At 43.7% G+C, this 19913-nt stretch overlaps 1 protein-coding gene across 1 annotated transcript in view; it reads right to left on the reverse strand.

The window, feature by feature from the left end:
- LOC308329970 (regulator of G-protein signaling 6-like) overlaps positions 1 to 19913 on the reverse strand; it is a 96616-nt gene that overhangs the window by 29974 nt on the left and 46729 nt on the right. Inside the window, exon 3 of the mRNA XM_080784548.1 lies at positions 346 to 445. Within this exon, the coding sequence (XP_080640674.1) occupies positions 346 to 445 (100 nt within the window). The remainder of the gene's footprint in view (positions 1 to 345; positions 446 to 19913) is intronic.

A 19913-nucleotide genomic window follows, 5' to 3' on the forward strand; every position in this document is an offset into this window, starting at 1 on the left:
AAAGGTCCTATTGTTGGTCCCTTGATTCTGACTCACTTACTGTGTGAACAAAAACTAAATGCACATGCACACACACACACACGCACGCACTCAAATGCAGGAAAAGCTAAAATAATTCACACACACACACACAGCTCTCCGAGGGTTACACTCTCTAATTCACTATTTTTGAGAGAATGCAAAAAAGCCTTCATGCAGAAAAATAATCACAAATGCTATTCCAGCGCACACACGCACACGCGCACACGCACACACACACACACACACACACACACACACACACACACACACACACACACACACACACACACACACACACACACACACACACACACAGTTACCTACCTGACACCACACTGGGGATCTTGGACAGGAAGCTTTTGACCGTTCGAATGGCTACACCTCCTGCTTTCTCGTCTTGTATTCGCATGACTATGTCTTCAATCTGCGGGATGGAGACAAAAAAGCAGAGTATGTTCATCAACGCACCTACACAGCAACTCAAATGTTATTTAATTGGCGGTGAATGGTTATAATGCACCGAACACACTGCATGTCAGTGATTCCCAAACTCTTTAGCTCAAGACCCAAAAGAGGAATTTTGTGTCTCCCTGGGACCCAAACATACGGAATTACCTATGATATAAAGGAAATAACTTCAAATAGCCATAAATTGTTCACATGTGCGACTGTGCCCAGGCAAGGAGGCCTACCGTAGTATCAAGGGCAACCATCAGACTGAACACCGCCTGTCACCACCATGCTACTTTCAATATGGAACGTTTTACAATCCAAAACACCGTCATTTCGGTACAGTCAGTATTCTTTGCCACTAATAACCAAATGTACACAAACAGTAAAGTAAAGAGACACCTGGGGAAATATTTGTTGTAGGATGCATGTATTTTTTAACGCATTCTAATTACTAGTGTTCATAAAATTTTGTATGTGAACCGTAAAGTTTAATGTGTTTATTTTTATATTATTTCCTTTGTTTTTCAAATGTTTTAAATGTGTGTATTGTTTTCATATATGGACCCCAGGAAGACTAGCGGTGCTTAGGCACAGCTACTGTAATGGGGATCTCTCAAATAAAAGCATAAAAGCATAAACCAGGCTGGCCTGTCACCCGGAACATTTTTACTTGTAACAGTGGTGTAAAGTAACTAAGTACATTTACTTAAGTACCATTTTTAGGTTTTTTATTTGTACTGTACTTGAGTATTTCCAATTTCCAGTACATTTACTTGTACTCCACTACATCTCGGTTCCAACTATTGTGCTTTTACTATATGAAAACTTTAGTAGATTTTGATTATTACAAAAAACACCAACTACTTCAGCCCTATATATATTGCGGCCATTTGAAAAAACATTGTGAGCTTGTAGCTCGGCTATTGTCAAACGTTTGAACATGTGAAACAATATGAGTACTTTTACTTTTAGTACTGTAAGTATATATTTTGATGCCGATGCTTTTGTACTTTTACTCAATTTTACTCTATTTTGAATTCCGGACTTTTACTTGTACTTACTTAATGTACTTCTACATTGCAGTATCGATACTTGTACTTAAGTAAAGCATGTGAGAACACTCCGTGCCCTCCGCTTCCTGTCTTTCTACACTCGTATCTAAATACCGGAAATAAATATATTCTCTCATTAACCCATTTAGGACTGAGGCCGATTCTAAAATAATATGGCTTTCTGAGAAACCTATGTTTCTATATCAGTGGTGCTCAACCTTTTTCATGTCAAGGACCCCCAGAATTATCTGTATTTGGCCGTGGACCCCATTCTGAAAATATGTTAATCCAGCGAGCCTTCCAGAAGCAAAGATTTGAGCGACATTTTCACGATTTTTCAGATCTACAAGCTCGTATGAGCTTGTAGATCTGCTATTTTTCAATAGCTAAAGTATAACATAATTCTTAAAACGCAGGGTTGCCGTCCAGAATGGGTTAAATCAGCCGGGTAAACAATATTACCATTTTGACAGGTTTCTAGCTGGGAGCAGAGGAGGGACCATACGATTAAACCCTCCGACGTCTGTCCCCGCCTGTCCTCACAGGGAACAGACGTCTGTCCCCGCCTGTCCTCACAGGGAACAGACGTCTGTCCCCGCCTGTCCTCACAGGGAACAGACGTCTGTCCCCGCCTGTCCTCACAGGGAACAGACGTCTGTCCCCGCCTGTCCTCACAGGGAACAGACGTCTGTCCCCGCCTGTCCTCAAAGGGAACATTTCAAGATGATGACTTCCAGTCTAGGGGAAAGGTTGAGGTACGCTACGAGCTTGTAGATCTGCTTTTTTTGAAAAATCGTGAAAATGTGGCACAAATCTTTTAATATATATTTCTTTCAGAACGTTTTTAACTCAAATCTTTGCTTCTGGGAGGTCACTGGAACACCATATTTTCAGATGGGGGTCGGCGGCCAAATACATATATTTTGGGGGTCCCTGACATGAAAATGTTTGAGAACGACGGACATAGAAACATAGGGTTTTCAGGTGGTATTTTATGAGCACGGACAGCAGTCAGAGGAAGTGACACGTCAATGTGAACAACGTGATGCATCACGGTTGCCGTGGGCCAGCCTCGATGGAGACGGACGACAGTCTGCCAGTGGAAATCAATCCACATTAAAAAGCCCCTGATTTATCACAGTTGTCTGCGTTAACCAGGGTTTACCGTATAACTGCCGAGGGCCAAACTCTGGGTATTAAAACATGTACACCTTCCCATGTAAGTGCTTGTGCGGTAAGCATCCGCACATCATGCATAGTATATTGATTCTATCTAGCTATATATATATATATATATATATATATCAATCTGTGTGCATATCGTACACAAACACATACAATATAGGCATACACCGACACACATATACGTACGTCTGGCATACAGTATGGAGGTTCATTCATTTTGACGTCTATCTTTTGTGTTTTTTCGTCCTGTTAAACGTATAACCGAAACATTCTGATTTCTTTGGGGGTTACTAGTGAACATATCCGATCTACAAGCTCACAACGTGGCACGATGCGGCGTGCTGTGAGCTGGCAGATCTGCTATTTTCACTACTTTGAACCTGCATATATGGAAATAAAGAGCGGACTACGTACAGAGCCGACCCCGGTTCACTATAAGCATTAGTGTACCATAAGTATAGCGGCTTTGAGTGGTTAATTAGACTTCATTGATCCAAGTGGGATGAATTCATCCTTGGTGTTTGAGGCCATCCACGCACGCACGCACGCACGCACGCACGCACGCACGCACGCACGCACGCACGCACGCACGGGGACCAGCTTCAGCTCTATATAAGGACGTACACGTACAGTATGTCCCCAACAACATGCATGTCTTCTGCTGTGGTCGCGAACTCGTATGTTGTACTTAAAGTAAAAGTACAAAACCACCACAAAATATAGAAATATAAAAAGTCTGGTATTTAAAATGTATTGGGAGTAAAAAGTAGACAAGTATTCACATTAAAATATACTCAAGTACTCATTATGCAGAATGTCCCATTTCACAGGTTTCCAAATGTATAAAAATGCATAGAAAATATGGCAGATATGCCATTACCAAGTAGCCTAAGTATACATATAGGGCTGAAGTGGTTAATGCATGTTTTGTAATAATGATCAAACTCTACAAAGTGAATAGTAACTAAAGTTTTCAAATAACTGCAGTGGAGTAAAAGTACAATATGTGGGCTTCCTATGCCAGATCTTCCAATGCGTTTCCCCAGGCTTTAATGTTTGAGCCGAATGCAAACGAAAATAAAAGCTGGGTATACCGAGGCTATACCCTGAACCACTAACTGCTCCCGATGAGCAGGCCTTGCTTGGTTGCTGTCTGTGTCTGAATGTGTGCGTGAGTGAATGAACGTAATGCACATCGTATAGTATTTCCGATAAAGGTATAGTATAGTATAGCTCGGGTGTTAAATACGCTAAATCAATTTGGACTCCAGGCATTTAAAATAATGTATTTGCAGCAGGCTTTTATTTTTGCACAGGCCTGCACCGGGCCATTATTTGGTTACAGTTCCAATTAGGCTGAAGAAACTGCAAATTATTTAATTTGACACCCTGGCTACTCTTTGGTGATACAGTATTTGTCAATTGAACCACACCGTCACCCTATCCTATAGCAACCGCATGGTGTTTTAGACACTAACCGCTGTACAATATATACTGTTCTGTATACAAGGCTTAAAGGAAGACTGACACGCCCCTCGGGAGCTAATAACTGCTATCAAACAATGCTATCATGATTCTGACGTCAGAGTGGCGAAAGCTTTCCCCAACGACTTCTATGCGGGCTCGCCGGGCTTGGTGGCCGTGGTAGCATAGCAACTTATGCTACTATTTTGGTGTCACATTTAGCTTGAATACTGGGTGAAAGTCTCATTCAAAAAATTATTTTTTCGCAACATTGTTCAGGTGAACTGTGTGTTTATGCTTGTTCATTGTAATAATCAATATCGCTATGATTATTTTATTTATCGCCGCGTCGCTCCGCATGATAACATACAGTCTAGCCCGTCTCAGATGCAGGCTGCACACACACGCATTGAACTGGGCATGTGTGTACGCACGTCGCGCACACACACACACACACACACAACTTTTAGCCGTGGCTATAGTGCATGACAGCGGGGAAGAGAGAAGACGCCCGAGGCAGATTCCGTGCCATTGCATGTGTGTGTGTGTGTGTGTGTGCGTACACACATGCCCAGTTCAATGCGGGGACCTGACCTAGGGTGGCCACCTGCAAGACCTCAGAAAGGAGGACACTTTTTGCGGGGCTCGCTCCCCCGACCCCCCCCCCCCCCCCCCCAGATATTAATATTATTACTACTACTATTGCACCTGATTTTCACCACTATCCTCTCCAGCATTATGTCCACAGAGAACATATATTTGCTAATTAAATTAACCTTTTTAAATTATAGGGTACCACAAAGGCCATTCATTTTATAATCAATTTATTTTATTTGATGTTTAGATATGTTTTATGTTTAATCTCTTTCTTGTGTTTTTTTTATACAGTCTTATGGTCATCGGTGTGGGACATAGAATGATGCCAGTAGCCTATATATTCACAGTGCTTTAGCCTCCCTTTCTTTATGATGTCGAGTTCCTTGCTCCATTGCTCATTAAATGTAGTTTTTCATTTCGGCATATTTGGCTTATTTATCTCTGCATCAACTATACTAAAGTGATTGTGAGAGCTCAACAAACAAACCGACCATCCCACTGGCAGTGTTGCCAGGTTTTGGAAGAGAACCAAGCAACCATGTCTATGAAAACAAGCACAAAAGAAGCCTGACTAGGCTTAGTAGCCTATTATATAAAACAAGCCCAAAGTCGCTTATAATTAAGCGGACATGGCAACACTCCGAACGTCTCCACTCGCCTCACCCTCACTCTTTTTAAGACAGTGTGGCCGGCTCGCTTCGGAGCTGAGCAGCGCTGCGGAGATTTTAATACCCAGGCAGACGACGTAAATGACAGTTATGGCACAAGCACTGTATATCACAAAAAAACGGACAATTATGTGTCCGGCCAGAGGTTGAGGTGGGAGGAGGACAGGTGGGTCTAAAACCGGACTGTCCGGCGTGAAACCGGATGTCTGGCCACCCTAACCTGACCAGAGACTATACGTCCGTCCGTCCGTCCGTCCGTGTGTGTGCAGCCTGCATCTGAGACGGGCTAGACTGTATGTTGTCATGCGGAGCGACGCGGCGATAAATAAAATAATCATAGCGATATTGATTATTACAATGAACAAGCATAAACACACAGTTCACCTGAACAATGTTGCGAATTTTTTTTTTCAATTACATTTATAGCCAATATGACGCTAAATGTACCGTCAAAAACGCTAGCCTGACCTATAGCCACTTGTTGCTAGCGCCGTAGCCCCGTTTTAAACTGTTTCAAACTGTTTTCAGTCAGACCACGTGATGTGCTGTACCACCCATATTAATTTCGGGGCATGTCAGCGGACCTTTAAATGGTTAAAAATGTAGAGTGAAATTGAACCACACCCGAGTTTTTGCCTTTCTCAACGCATTTCATTTACCCGTGAAGCCGTTATTTCTGCTATCTTGGCGATCTCGCAGAGAACCCAGATTATCCCATTTTGGGGCGGGAACCCCTTTTGGTGTTTTAAACATCGTTATAATTTAGCTATTGAAAAATAGCAGATCTACAAGCTCATATCACGCGCGCTACGAGCTTGTAGGTCTGCTATTTTTGAAAAATCGTGAAAATATTTATTTCAGAAAACTGGAGGATTTAGAAGATTTTTTTTAAAATGTTAAGGTCAGGCCTAAATGGGTTATTACCCCGCTTCACTGAACCTGACTGAAGCCGAAACAGGATAAAAGGTAATCTCATTAGAGTCGCTCCTATTGACAGTATATAGAACCATTTATGTTGCCTTCAGCGTTGCCCGTTTATTTGTTTATTTATACGGATGCCCATTAGCGGACGCCAAAACGACAGCTAGTGTTCCTGGAGGGGTCTACGACATGAAATATACATGAACAATGATAGAGAACACACACACACGCACACACACACACACACACACACACACACACACACACACACACACACACACACACACACACACACACACACACACACACACACACCCAATGTTCTCACTTAGTCACTTCACATCCTCAGTTACACTGTATAAACGGCCATGCATGTAGCTTGGCCTAGTATTATTCTGCTGCTGTATACTGCATGCAGATATCTAGATGACGACCCACCGCAGAAGACATGCGTCCAGAGTTAATTCTAAAGCTCAGAGCACTTCTGGAAGTGGAAATGAGTATAACTTTTGAGTGATTGTGTGAAATGCAGGATGATTGCCTCCTCCAACCTGGTGGAGATAAGTTGTGCTATCATGCCGCGCACGCCTGTGGCCCAGAAAGAAGCTCCCCCCTGAGACTCACAATCTGTGCCCCATGGACCTTAACCCATTCTGACCTGAGATCAGATTCATACGAGGTTTCCACTGGACACACACTGGTCTGATTAACCCATTCTGACCTGAGATCAGATTCTAAAAAATGTCAGTCGTTCTTCGATTTTTCAAAAATAGCAGACCTACAAGCTCGTATCGCGCCACTCGGTGGCGCGATATGAGCTTGTAGATCTGCTATTTTTCAATAGCTAAAGCATAACATGATGCCAACACCAAAATGGGTGCCCGGTCAGAATGGGTTAATCAGTGGAGCATGCACGAGCGCACACAAACGCACGCACGCACGCACGCACAACAGAGAGAAAGAGAGGGAGCTAGAGGCAGAGAGAGACACGGACGGACGGACGGACGGACGGACGGGCGGACGCTTTGCCTGTCCTCTTCTTGTACACAATACATGCAGATCAGGCATTCAAATGCTAATCTGGTGGCTTTTGTTTTCACCTGCCAGGTAGGGTGTGCATACAGCGATGCCAGCCTGCCATTGAAACCTGCCGCCGACCCAGCGTCAGAACCTGCCGAGGCTGACAGCACTAGTGTCTACATTCACTGCACCGCACAATTTAGTTATGCAGGATGTTGTCCACAACATCAAAGAATGTCAGGATTTCATAGTAGTTGTTCGTGACATAACACTGATAACACTGATCAGAAATTCACCAAAGCGAAGTTTTTTAACCTTACAAATATTTTGCTATTGCTATTCTGCGGGGGGTGGGGAGCAAGATCACACAATCGATGGAGGTTGGCATGCTATACGAATCCACAGAGGGGTATACCCTGGGTATACTGGGGAGTGCCATTAAGCTGATTAGCTACACCTGGCCTCAAGGGCACTGCTCCATGACAATCCACGGGGCAATGCCCTGTAGGCCAGGTGTAGCTAATCAGCTTAATGGTACACCCCAGTAATGGAGCAATGGCTGAGCCCAGGGCACCCCTCTGTGGATTCGTCTATATTTACTCTGCCACAGGGTAAAATATTGTGTTGATTTAACTAGAAATTGACCCAAATGGACCTGATTTACAGTGAAGCTTCTGAGGCAAAGGTAATCATTCACCCCGATCTGGCCAAGCACTTAAATGGATGATTCACGCATGTTCTCCATAAATCTGTGGCAAAATACCTGAGGAACACGTTGCAGACGTGTATGGATTTAATAATAGACGTTATGCAGAGATAGGACTAGATGGAGATAGATAGAGAGCGTGGCAAGACGATTACACTTTCTCTCACCATCAGGGCTGAAAAAGAGTGTCTTGGTATGAATTATTGATCATCCACTATGGAGAATTACTGCCTGTGCCCCGTTGATAAATCTCTTTCAGAAAGAGCAAGCGAGAGAGAGAGAGAGAGAGAGAGGATAGGAGAAAATGAGAGGAATAAAGATAAAGACAGATAAAGTGAGTGAAACTGGAAAAAACGGAATGAGAGAGAGAGAGAGAGGGGGGGGGGGGGGGGGGGGGGGGACCGTACTACTGTACAGCAGCAGCATCCGCCCATCTGTTGTGAATAAAAGCAACGGTATTTTAGGGCCGACCTGAGCCGACTAGCGATTGCATGAGCAGCAGAAACACTGCAGAGCAGCAATCTGCCCCACAAAAGATTAGCAACTGAAACGAAAACGTTCTACCGGCTTGCGCATGTACGTGTCTTTTTCCGGAGACAAACCTTAGAGGAAAAAAAAAGAGAGAGAAAACAATGGAGAGCGGAGCTTTGAAAAGCAGCTCTGTTCAACACGACCCCAGCCTCCCTACACAAGCTCCCCTGGAGAGGCAACAGCGAGCAGGAAGGATTAAGTCCTTTTGTTCATGTGAAATAATGGACAGGCGCCGTATACTGTAGGAGCAGCACGGAAAAATAACTCATTATCTCCCTATAGAATGACAGTGGACAAGAAGTGCTTGGCACGGCGGCGACATGTCGCGCTGTGTTGTGTATATCTTTGCGGCCGTGGAAAGCTAATGGTGTTTGCGGCCCAGTGTGGAGGGGCTTCTGAGAGTCAAAACGTTCCTGCCAGCCCGCGATAACGCCACTTTGCTCCTCGCCTATACTCGCGGCTATAAACGGTTATCACAGGAAGGTGTGTGAAGGGTGTCACTGTGTGTTTGCATTTTGCAAGGCGTGCATGCGTGTTTGTGACTGTGTGTGTGTGTGTGTGTGTGTGTGTGTGCGTACACATAACTGGGGGCCCCCTGTCATCAGGCCAGCACACTCTGAGGGCCAACAGGCAGTGGTGGACTACAGTAAGTACATTTACTTAAGTACTGTACTTAAGATGGAGTGCCGTGATTTTTTTTTTTTTTTTTTTTTCATGTGTCTATGAGGTGACAGTACTTCATTAGACTCCTTGGTGTGGTTGTTATATGTCACGTCTTCCCTTTGTATTTAGGGTTTCTTCCTGGAGGCAGCAGAACCTTGACAGTCAAACTTGCCAATGAAAAAATCACAATATCATCCCCTACCCTAACCCCTCCCCCTTTATCATACAACAGCTGTGCATACCTGTAGGTGAGGCTTCAGTCCAGGGGGATCACCACCACCCATCACCACCAGGCAAACCAAGCATACTTAATTAACTGGTGGGCATGTCCACATAAAACAACATTTTTAACAAATACTGTACACTTTTTTGGAAAGAATCTTCCTCCTTATATACTAATAATACCTGATGATCATGTTTTAGGGTGGAAAAGAATCACGGTACTCCATCTTTAAGTACAATTTTGACTCCTGTATTTCCAATTTCCGGTACATTTACTTCTACTCTACTAAATCTCACATCCAAATATTGTACTTTTACTCCACTACGTTCATTTAAAAACTTTAGTTGCTAGTTACTTTGTAGATTTTGAAAACATACATTAACCACATTTCGGCCTTTTACAAATAGCTGATCTACAAGCTCACAATGCGTCGCTTCAATGTTGGTCTGCAGACCAAGCATGTAAAAACTTGAAATGGGACATTGAGCACAATGACTTTTGGTACTTTTGGTAAGTACAATGCTTTTGTACGGACTTGTACCTGTACCAGAGTAGTTTTACATTGCAGTATTGATACTGCCACTAAGGTAAAAAATGTGAGTACGTTTTCCACCACTGGCCAACAGGCAGCTAGCTACAGTACCATGTGCTGCTGTCTGCTCTCTAGGACGGCTGTGGCTGACATGTGACAGTGCAGAATGGGACACAAGACAGACGAAGCCGTCAGTCTGTTAAATATTGCTACTTCACTCCTCCAAAGTCAGGAGAGGACTGCGATGCTCACAGAAAATAGCCGATCCACTATATTTGGTGTATGCAACATCGGCGGATAAACCATTAACCCATCGTAAGTAACAGGAGCAGTAGGAGCTATGGGGGCAGCACCTCTGTGAGCAGTTAGGGGTATGGCTCAGGGACACTTTGACAACACGTGGCTGGCCTGGCCTAGAATCGAACCCAGGTCAACCGGAGCCCCTGGCTCCCCAGGCGCAGGCGGGACCTCTTAACCACTCAGCAATGGCTTTGCGTGTTCCTGGAGGAAACCAATTCCACGATCCAGTCTGAGACACTGGCTTGTAACTACAAGGCTTCCAATTAGTAATGAAATACTAACTATACTAATAATATTCTTGTCTAATATAAAGGCCTATAGTGAGATGGAGCAGGGACTGAACCAACGAGCATGTTGTGAATAAACCTTTTTGAAACCCTACCTCCATCCCCCCTCCCCACAAAAAAAGACCTGGAAAGTACAGTAGCTAATTATAAGAATCAGAGCTAGCCTACGCTGCTTAAAGACGTACTGTATCAGGTGGTATAATAGGCACATTAATGATTCAACTCGTGTCACCGTCGGAAGACCTTGAGGTCCGGGGGGAAGACGTCAGGATGTATTGTCCAAAACAGCCGAGGCAGCAAGACAAAAATAATGTCTCTGACCCATTTTATAAAGTGTGGACATCATTGTTTTCACATGGAACTATGGTTTAGTGCTGCGTAGTGATACCGCTACTGGACATGTGACAGAGGGGTCAAAGTTGAACAATCTAGCGTAGAAATAGATCAACAATACAAATGACACTTAGGTTTGTGGATTAATTTATTTTTAACCCACCAAATGACTGGAACTACTTAATATTCACCAAAACCTCCCACCACGGGACTCAGGCAATCAATTAATACTTTTGCAACCACTATATTATTGGCAAGTATTTCCTACAGCTTTAAATCTAACTAATCTGAACTTCAACAATGAGTGTTTCAGGATACAGATCAGGGATACAGGAAGCATCGTCTCCTGCGTGGAGACTGCCAATTGTCACACAATGAACAGGATTTAGCCAATGCCATATAGCTCTCGGCTTGGGCATTCCTGCAATCTGCAGGCCTCTCACTACTTTATGGACATTACCGAGGCTTACAAATGTGAACACAAGCAGTTAACATTTGTAACCAATCTGTATAATAGCATCCTTAAGAAGTTGGTACTTTAAGCACCTTGGTAAGGAGGAATGCCTCTTCCAGACTGCGGTCGAATGTACCTAAACTTTAAAAATGGCCACTTCTCACTTCTCTCAACAATCGGTCTCGGTGGAGTTAACAAGGAACAACTTCTATAACTTCTTCCAAAAGTACACTTCCCCAGCCACTGTGACCCGTGTGTCACACCCGGCGCATAACAAAGAAAGCTCCAGCTGGGTACCGTGCCCTGGGGAGAGAGGTGAGAATGAGACCTGATGTGGGGGGGGGGGGGGGGGGGGGGGAAGAGAGAGAGAGAGGGGTGAGAATGAGACCTGATGTGGGGGGGGGAGAGAGAGAGAGAGAGAGAGAGAGAGAGAGAGGGGGGTGAGAATGAGACCTGATGGAGAGAGGGAGAGAGAGAGAGGTGGAAGAAGTACTCCTCAATGTTTTACTTAATATCCACCTATACCCCACAGCATCCGTATTGTGGAAAAAAATATTACAAGTAAAAGGTGCAAAAGTATTGGCGTTAAAGTAAAAGTGCTAACGTTTTGTGTGTGCCAATTTTACGTGTCAATCAACAGGCTCACAACACATTGTGAGATTGGCTATATAGTTTAATAGCTGAAGTATCAAATAGGGCTTTATTGGTTAATAATGTATATGTTTTGAAAAAATAATCAAAATCTGCAAAGTAACTACTAGTATCTAAAGTTGTCGAACAACTGTAGCGGAGGTAAAAAGTACAACACATGCCTCTGAGATGTACTGAGTACAAGCATAAAATATCTAAAAATGAAAATGCTTGAGTAAAGTAAAATCACCTCAAAATTAACATGCTCTTTAGCAGGTAGTAGAAGTACCCTTTTGGTGTTTTAAACATTGTGTTATAATTTAGCTATTGAAAAATAGCAGATCTACAAGCTCCTGGCGCGCCACTTGGTGGCGCGCCATGAGCTTGTAGGTCTGCTATTTTTGAAAAATAGTGAAAATATTTATTTCAGAAAACTGGAGGATTTTTTTTGAGGTCAGGCCTAAATGGATTAATACCATAGAACTTGTACATGAGTTTTTCCAACAACTGGGAAAAGTATACCCCGTCATGGGGGGGGAGAGAGAGAGAGAGAGAGAGAGAGAGAAGGCCCCCCCCCCATCTATTCTGGGCACAACGATCAAGACCGTCTAGTCATGATGGCAGCCAGCTCTAAGGATGATTGGTTGTGTGCCGGCAGTGTCATACACTGAAAAAGAGCCGATCTACGTCTATTTTCAGCGCAATTACATAGCAGGCAAAACGAGTCTAAATAGGGGGGCATGTGGGGGTTTCGGGGGCCACCCCCTGCTGTTTGTGACACAGCGTGACAGCCCAGGCTGTGACACGCTGCACTTCACACAATGCAACAGACCCGGGAAAAGCCCTGGCGTCCCAGAGAGCATGCTGGGAAATTAGGCCCAGATTGGTGGATGTGTGAATGTATCACATTTGCACGCTGCATGAGCTCAACACGCGGTAACACACACACACACTCTCTCTCTCTCTCTCTGACTGTCTTTAACGCAGAAGCACACACACACACACACACACACACACACACACACACACACACACACGTAATTGTGCTTAATAATAACTTGAATTAATATAGCTCCTTTCAAGAAACCCAAGGACGCTTTACAAAACAAAAATACGCTTGTGCGTAGTACGTGCACGTGCGCACGCGCACACACATTTAATTTAACATCCTTGGCAGAAGTTGTCATTATCAAAAGCACCTGCCTTGGCTAATATTGCTTTTCAATTAAGCATCCAGTATGTCCGTCCAAATGGCTCTGAAAGATTCACAAATTACCATCTCCAAAGGAATACCCCACGGGAGAAAAAAAAGCGCATATCCCATTCATGCAGGTTTTGCGATGATGAGTGCTGTAAAAAAAAAAAAAGGAAAATGCTTTGACACTCACGTGAAAGCATTTTCAATTTGTCTCTAATCCCTATGACCATTAAAGTTAATTGGTGTTCAGTCCTAGAAGCGCTCAGAACCCGCGGCTCTCTGGCTCGCTGGTGAAAAGCTCTGTTGAGAGGTCAGAGGTCAACTACGGCAACATGAAGTTCATCTCCATGTTGTTCTGCTGAGCTTTAGGTTTGTGTTTCAAATCTCCAGGGATGAGACGTCAGGTGGACGGAGAGCAACACGAAGGCTTTGTTCAGGGATAGGGACTTGGATCCACCTCAACATTAACCCACATTCTGACCTGAGATCAGATTCTGATCTCGGCGTTTGTAGATCTGCTATTTTTCAATAGCTAAAGCATAACATAATGCTAACACCAAAAGGGGTTCCCGCCCAAAATGGGTTAAAGGTTTGGGTTGTGTAGTTACCTTGCCATGATGTAACTCCAAATGTGGACAAGATATTAAAAAAAATCTCAAAGTCACTCTTTTAGTAAAAGTACAAAAGTATTGGCATCAAAATGAGCTTAAAGTACCAAAAGTAGAAATGGCTCAAACAGAATGTCCTATTTCAAGATCTGCTTTCAAATGGTCAAAATGTATATATTGCTAAAGTTGTTAATGCATGTTCTGCAATAATAATCAAAATCTACAAAGTAACCACTAGTAACTAAAGTTTTCAAATAAATGCAGTGGAGTAAAAGTACAATATTTGCCTCTGCGATGTAGTGGAGTAGAAGTAAAAGTACAGTACTGGATATTGGAAATATTCAAGTAAAGTACAAATTAACTAAAAATGGTACTTAAGTACAGTACTCAAGTAAATATACTTAGTTAGTTTACACCACTGCAGAGAACCAAGACAACCCAGATGGGTGGATAGAAAGAGTGTTGATTAGTTTATCATATAGCATCCCATGTTGATGTTCTGCAGATGCTGATGTAACAGGTGTTCTTGTGTGTGTCTGTGTGTGTGTGTGTGTGTGTGTGTGTGTGTGTGTGTGTGTACTTTAGGTAATTTGTCCTCAAAGTGGGGTCAGGGGACACCCAAGGGGTCCTTAGGGCTGGTTCCAGGGAGTCCCCAGCAAAAGTAGTTAATGTACTGTAGCGTGACTAGCGTCACAATCACTTTAACCACTTTATCCATTAGGTTGGCGATTCAAAGATAGCAGATCTACAAATAGGTTGGCGATTCAAAGATAGCAGATCTACAAGCTCACAGCTCGTCACTTCATGCTATTTTGGAAGATTTCTGAAAAATCTGATTTTTTTTGGAAGCTTTTGAATAGTTCTGAATTATTTCATGAATCTTCTCCTCTTTGGTAGCTTGGGTTCTAGCCTGATTCGCTGTATCAATATGGGGGTCCTTGACCCAAAAAAAAAAACGTTTGAGAAGTTTCCAGGGCGATCGTGCTATTATAAGTTTTGTGGAATAATTGTTGAATTGTATTTTCCGAGCATGGCCTGTATAGTCACAGACCAGGAAGGAAGGAAGGAAGGACGGATAAGGGAAGAGCTGACTGAGCGTTTGGGTTCAAAAGGAACTAGAAAACCAAACAGAAACAAAATGATGCCCGAAGAGATAAAGTGAGAGAAGCGGGTATCTGGATAATATGAATACAATGACTAATGAGTATCTGTCATTGTTCTGCAGTGTAGCGTACAAACTGTACATCCCAGTAGTGCAAGTGAGCCAGAGTCGAGTCAGTAAAAAAGGTTTATTTTGAAATGATAAAAATAGGGGTAGCACCAGATAAGCATATAGGCTTCATTCTTACTCCTTTTTTTCAAACAATTACTATTATTTTATTGGAATTATGATTATTATTGTATTGGGCATACATTATTTTGTGTTTTGCTTTTGTTTTTAAAGCATTATAATCTTTTTTTAATGTTAAATGTGGGGTCCAGGCTTGGCTGTGGAACACTGGTGCAAGAAACATGCCGTACTGTGAGACGCATTACATTCATTGCGATGTGTTGTGAGCTTGTACAGCAGCTCTGCTATTTGCTTTTGTTTTTATGGAGGTGTATATGGTGGTCCCATTCAGAGGTATAGTAACGGAAAAAGCAATAAACATTACATTACAGAACCTCACAGGTTATTGAAAGTTCGGAGTTAAGATTATGATCCTTTATTGAAAGCGTACAGTGTACATATAGGACAGGAGACGGGGAGTCTGGTCTGGTCTGTCATGCTGCATTAGAGCCTATATGTGGTGGTAGGCTATGCGTCTGGTCTGTCATGCTGCATTAGAGCCTATATGTGGTGGTAGGCTATGCGTCTGGTCTGTCATGCTGCATTAGAGCCTTTATGTGGTGGTAGGCTATGCGTCTGGTCTGTCATGCTGCATTAGAGCCTTTATGTGGTGGTAGGCTATGCGTCTGGTCTGTCATGCTGCATTAGAGCCTATATGTGGTGGTAGGCTATGCGTCTGGTCTGTCATGCTGCATTAGAGCCTTTATGTGGTGGTAGGCTATGCGTCTGGTCTGTCATGCTGCATTAGAGCCTATATGTGGTGGTAGGCTATGCGTCTGGTCTGTCATGCTGCATTAGAGCCTTTATGTGGTGGTAGGCTATGCGTCTGGTCTGTCATGCTGCATTAGAGCCTTTATGTGGTGGTAGGCTATGCGTCTGGTCTGTCATGCTGCATTAGAGCCTATATGTGGTGGTAGGCTATGCGTCTGGTCTGTCATGCTGCATTAGAGCCTATATGTGGTGGTAGGCTATGCGTCTGGTCTGTCATGCTGCATTAGAGCCTATATGTGGTGGTAGGCTATGCGTCTGGTCTGTCATGCTGCATTAGAGCCTTTATGTGGTGGTAGGCTATGCGTCTGGTCTGTCATGCTGCATTAGAGCCTTTATGTGGTGGTAGGCTATGCGTCTGGTCTGTCATGCTGCATTAGAGCCTATATGTGGTGGTAGGCTATGCGTCTGGTCTGTCATGCTGCATTAGAGCCTTTATGTGGTGGTAGGCTATGCGTCTGGTCTGTCATGCTGCATTAGAGCCTATATGTGGTGGTAGGCTATGCGTCTGGTCTGTCATGCTGCATTAGAGCCTATATGTGGTGGTAGGCTATGCGTCTGGTCTGTCGTGCTGCATTAGAGCCTATATGTGGTGGTAGGCTATGCGTCTGGTCTGGACCACTAGGCCAGCGGGCAACCCCCCATGGAGTTAACCTTTGAAGTCAACCAGAGCACATGAGAGGACTTCATCAAGGACCAGTGGTGGAAACGAAGTACTCATGATACTTTTATCAAAACTTCAATGTAGAAATACTCCAGAAAAATGTACGGGATGCCCGCTGGCCTAGTGGTCCGGGCGCACGCCACATATAGGCTCTGGCCCTGCAGCAATGTTCCGTTTCACAAGTTTTCAAATGTACAAAATAGCAGATCTACAAGCTCTCAATGTGTCTCATCACGACGCATTGTGAGCTTGTAGATCGGCTGGGGGATCGGATGAGGCTCTCAATCAAAATCTACAAACTGTACATAGTGACTAGAGTTTTCAAATAATCGTAGTGGAGTACATTTGCCTCTGGGATGCAGTGGAGTACTGAAAATTGGAAAATTGGTAAAGCTAAATATACTTAAAAATTGTACTTAAGCACAGTACTCGAGTACATTTACTTAGCTACTTTAGTTTACACCACTAGATTTTATTATGAGTTATCCGTTGAAGTCAACAAGATCCGTTTGTTTTGCTGCTGAGGGATGCTCTTCCTCGCCACAGAGCGGTGTTTATCGGGACAGACAGACAGCATCCTCCCCTCAGCACTGCCCTGTTCAACTGTAGCCTTCCTCAACAGCTTGCTTAGACACTTTGTTGGCATCCCCCCTCTTTCGTTGACGTGCTTCTGCCCTGCCGCACCCCCCCCCCCCCCCCCCCCCCTCAACGGCACACGGCAAAGAACAGGCCACTGGCTACAGCAAGCACCAGACTATCAAAGGACTTTGGACTTGGCATGTCACTTTGTTACAAGGAAGTTTGTCAACACAACGGCATATGGAGCCAGTTGGCTAAGCGGTCGAGGCTAAGCCTGGGTAGGCTATGATAAGCTATACACGCACACACACACCACAAAACCACAGTGACTCATCACTGGTTCACCTTCCCCTGTGATGGAAAGAAACTAAGTATTATTAGTATTAGTACTTGTCCACAAACCATTACATTAAAAACATTTGTATTACATTTGGGGAAAACCTTCGCTGAGTAGCCAGATCGACAAACTCAGCGTTGTGAGCTAACATCTAAACGATGCCCATCCCGAGTTACAAGTGACTTTTTGAGTCGTCGGTTCACCTTGCAGCCGTGGAGACAGACTGGAGGAGACAGGACAGCGAAAGATGCTCCAGCCTCTTGTAACTGTCTGGTGTTACACTCTTCATGGCCGGTTGCTAAGGACATGTTGTTAGACACTTCCTGGGTTGCTAAGGACATGTTGTTAGACACTTCATGGGTTGCTAAGGACATGACACTTCATGGGTTGCTAAGGACATGAGTGCATGGAAAACGGCATGGCCTCAGAATAGATGGTGCCACTCCAGAGTGAAGAGCTCTGTGCAGATTATGTGGCCTAATTGAGATGTTGTTTTGGGTTTGCAAACTTATTTGTGTCAAGGACCCCCAAATTGATATACATTTGGCCGTGGAAGAGCTGTCATGAGTAAAATATAAAGCGGAAGTGGAGCCTCCTCCCCACTTCCGTTTCGTCTTTACAGTCGCGCAAATTTATCCTAATATAAAATGCATCTAAGCATATACAGCTGGTGCAGAAAAGGAAATAAAAATATATCAATATAAATAAAGTAATTTTATAAAATTTTATAAAGTAATACAATTTTAAAATATATTTTCGTGAACGGAAATGACAGCTTCCCTACTCGGAGGTGTAGTTCTAGACTCTACATACGTAGCATTCGGAGATTGTGGAATAGTTGTCTGGATACGCGAGACTAGGTCTAAAGGGGCGGGTGCAGGTCGAAAACAGGCGGTGGATCCTATTGCTTAACCAATCTGAGCACCCGCCCCAGTGCCGTATCCAGGGAATAATCAGCAGGGGGGCATTCATATTTCTAAGGGGGGCAGTTGATTTTTCAAGTTCACATCCATATATAGCAATTAAGCTCTCACATAGGCCTATACAATAAAACAACACAAAAGGCTTGGAGAAGGGCTACAAGTATAGGTTCCAATTATACACCAAAACAAATGATATAGCCTAATTATTGTAGCCAACAGAACAAACAAACAAACATAGCCTATATACTGTCATGTGGAAACACGATCGCATCGCACCAACAACACAATGAACACAATGAGCATCTCCACGGCGGGAGGAAAGTAGAAAAAAAAGACTATAGCCTATGCACCAACCATTAATCACCAACAAATAGTTGAGCATTTAGGCCTATAGTGTCTTTTATATGTCGCCATCTCCACGGTAGGGGAATATGAGTAAAAGTTTATGCACCAACCAAAAACAACAAGTCTATTTAGTGTATTTATGTCGGGAGGCAAAGGGGGGGGGGGGGGGATCTGCGCGTCTGTCTCCCTCCCTCCAAATGTCGGCACACGTCAAATGCTCTTTAGAGAGCGCATGCTTATTTAAGCCTTTGTTTGATTCTGTTGCGTGCTTTCAATTACGAAATTCTTTCAACGTGAATGTAGTCTCAACATTGCCATTACATGCTGCACGGAATTTCCTGCATGGGAAACAAAATGCAACATCTGTCTCCAGCCAGTCCCTGCCCTGAAACCATGCACTCATAAACGAGCGTTTTTTGCCATTATGAAGGCTACTTGGGTATTTGTCCCGTTTTACCTGATTCGGTGTGCCAGAACCAAGAACCTCTGGTGGAGAAGCATGCGGTGGTGGTGGAGGTCCGAAAGTTGAGCTGCTGCTGTGGAAGTTGCTACAGCAGCCCTCTGCCTCACTGAAATAATGCTATCCGACACTCGCGAACCCCCAGTAATGTGATCCGACGACCGCATTTCGTTGTGCATTTAGTTGTGCTCGACTCCCCGCAATATTAACAACAACAGGCGACATGGCGGTGGTTTCAGTATTGTCATCAGTCTACCTTTCTGAAGGCGCTGGTGGGTTTATAGAGTTTGGTGTTTAGCCTTTGAGCCAGTTCCTAATATCCATGCTTCAATTTTACCGGTTTGGGTTTGTTTTCACTGTGACTGAAGTCTGAAAATATTTGAATTGACCCGCCCTGCGTGGCAAAACTGGTAATGACGTAGCTTTTGGTGCGCTGAATCAAAACGAATCCGACTAGGTGCACCGACTAGGTGCCAGTGTAGGCTACTTTTTATTATTGCATTTTTATTACTATGAATTCATTAGAAAATGTAAATTTATTATAAACACAAAGAACATGAAAATAACACATTATATATATTTTAAACCTGTAAAACATTAAAAATAATGGTGGGGTAGGGTTCTGGACTGGGGGGGCACAAAGTCTATCTGGGGGGGCAGC

The sequence above is a fragment of the Protomyctophum bolini genome (genome assembly GCF_963924005.1).
Source record: "Protomyctophum bolini genome assembly, chromosome: 15".
Lineage (NCBI taxonomy): Eukaryota > Metazoa > Chordata > Actinopteri > Myctophiformes > Myctophidae > Protomyctophum > Protomyctophum bolini.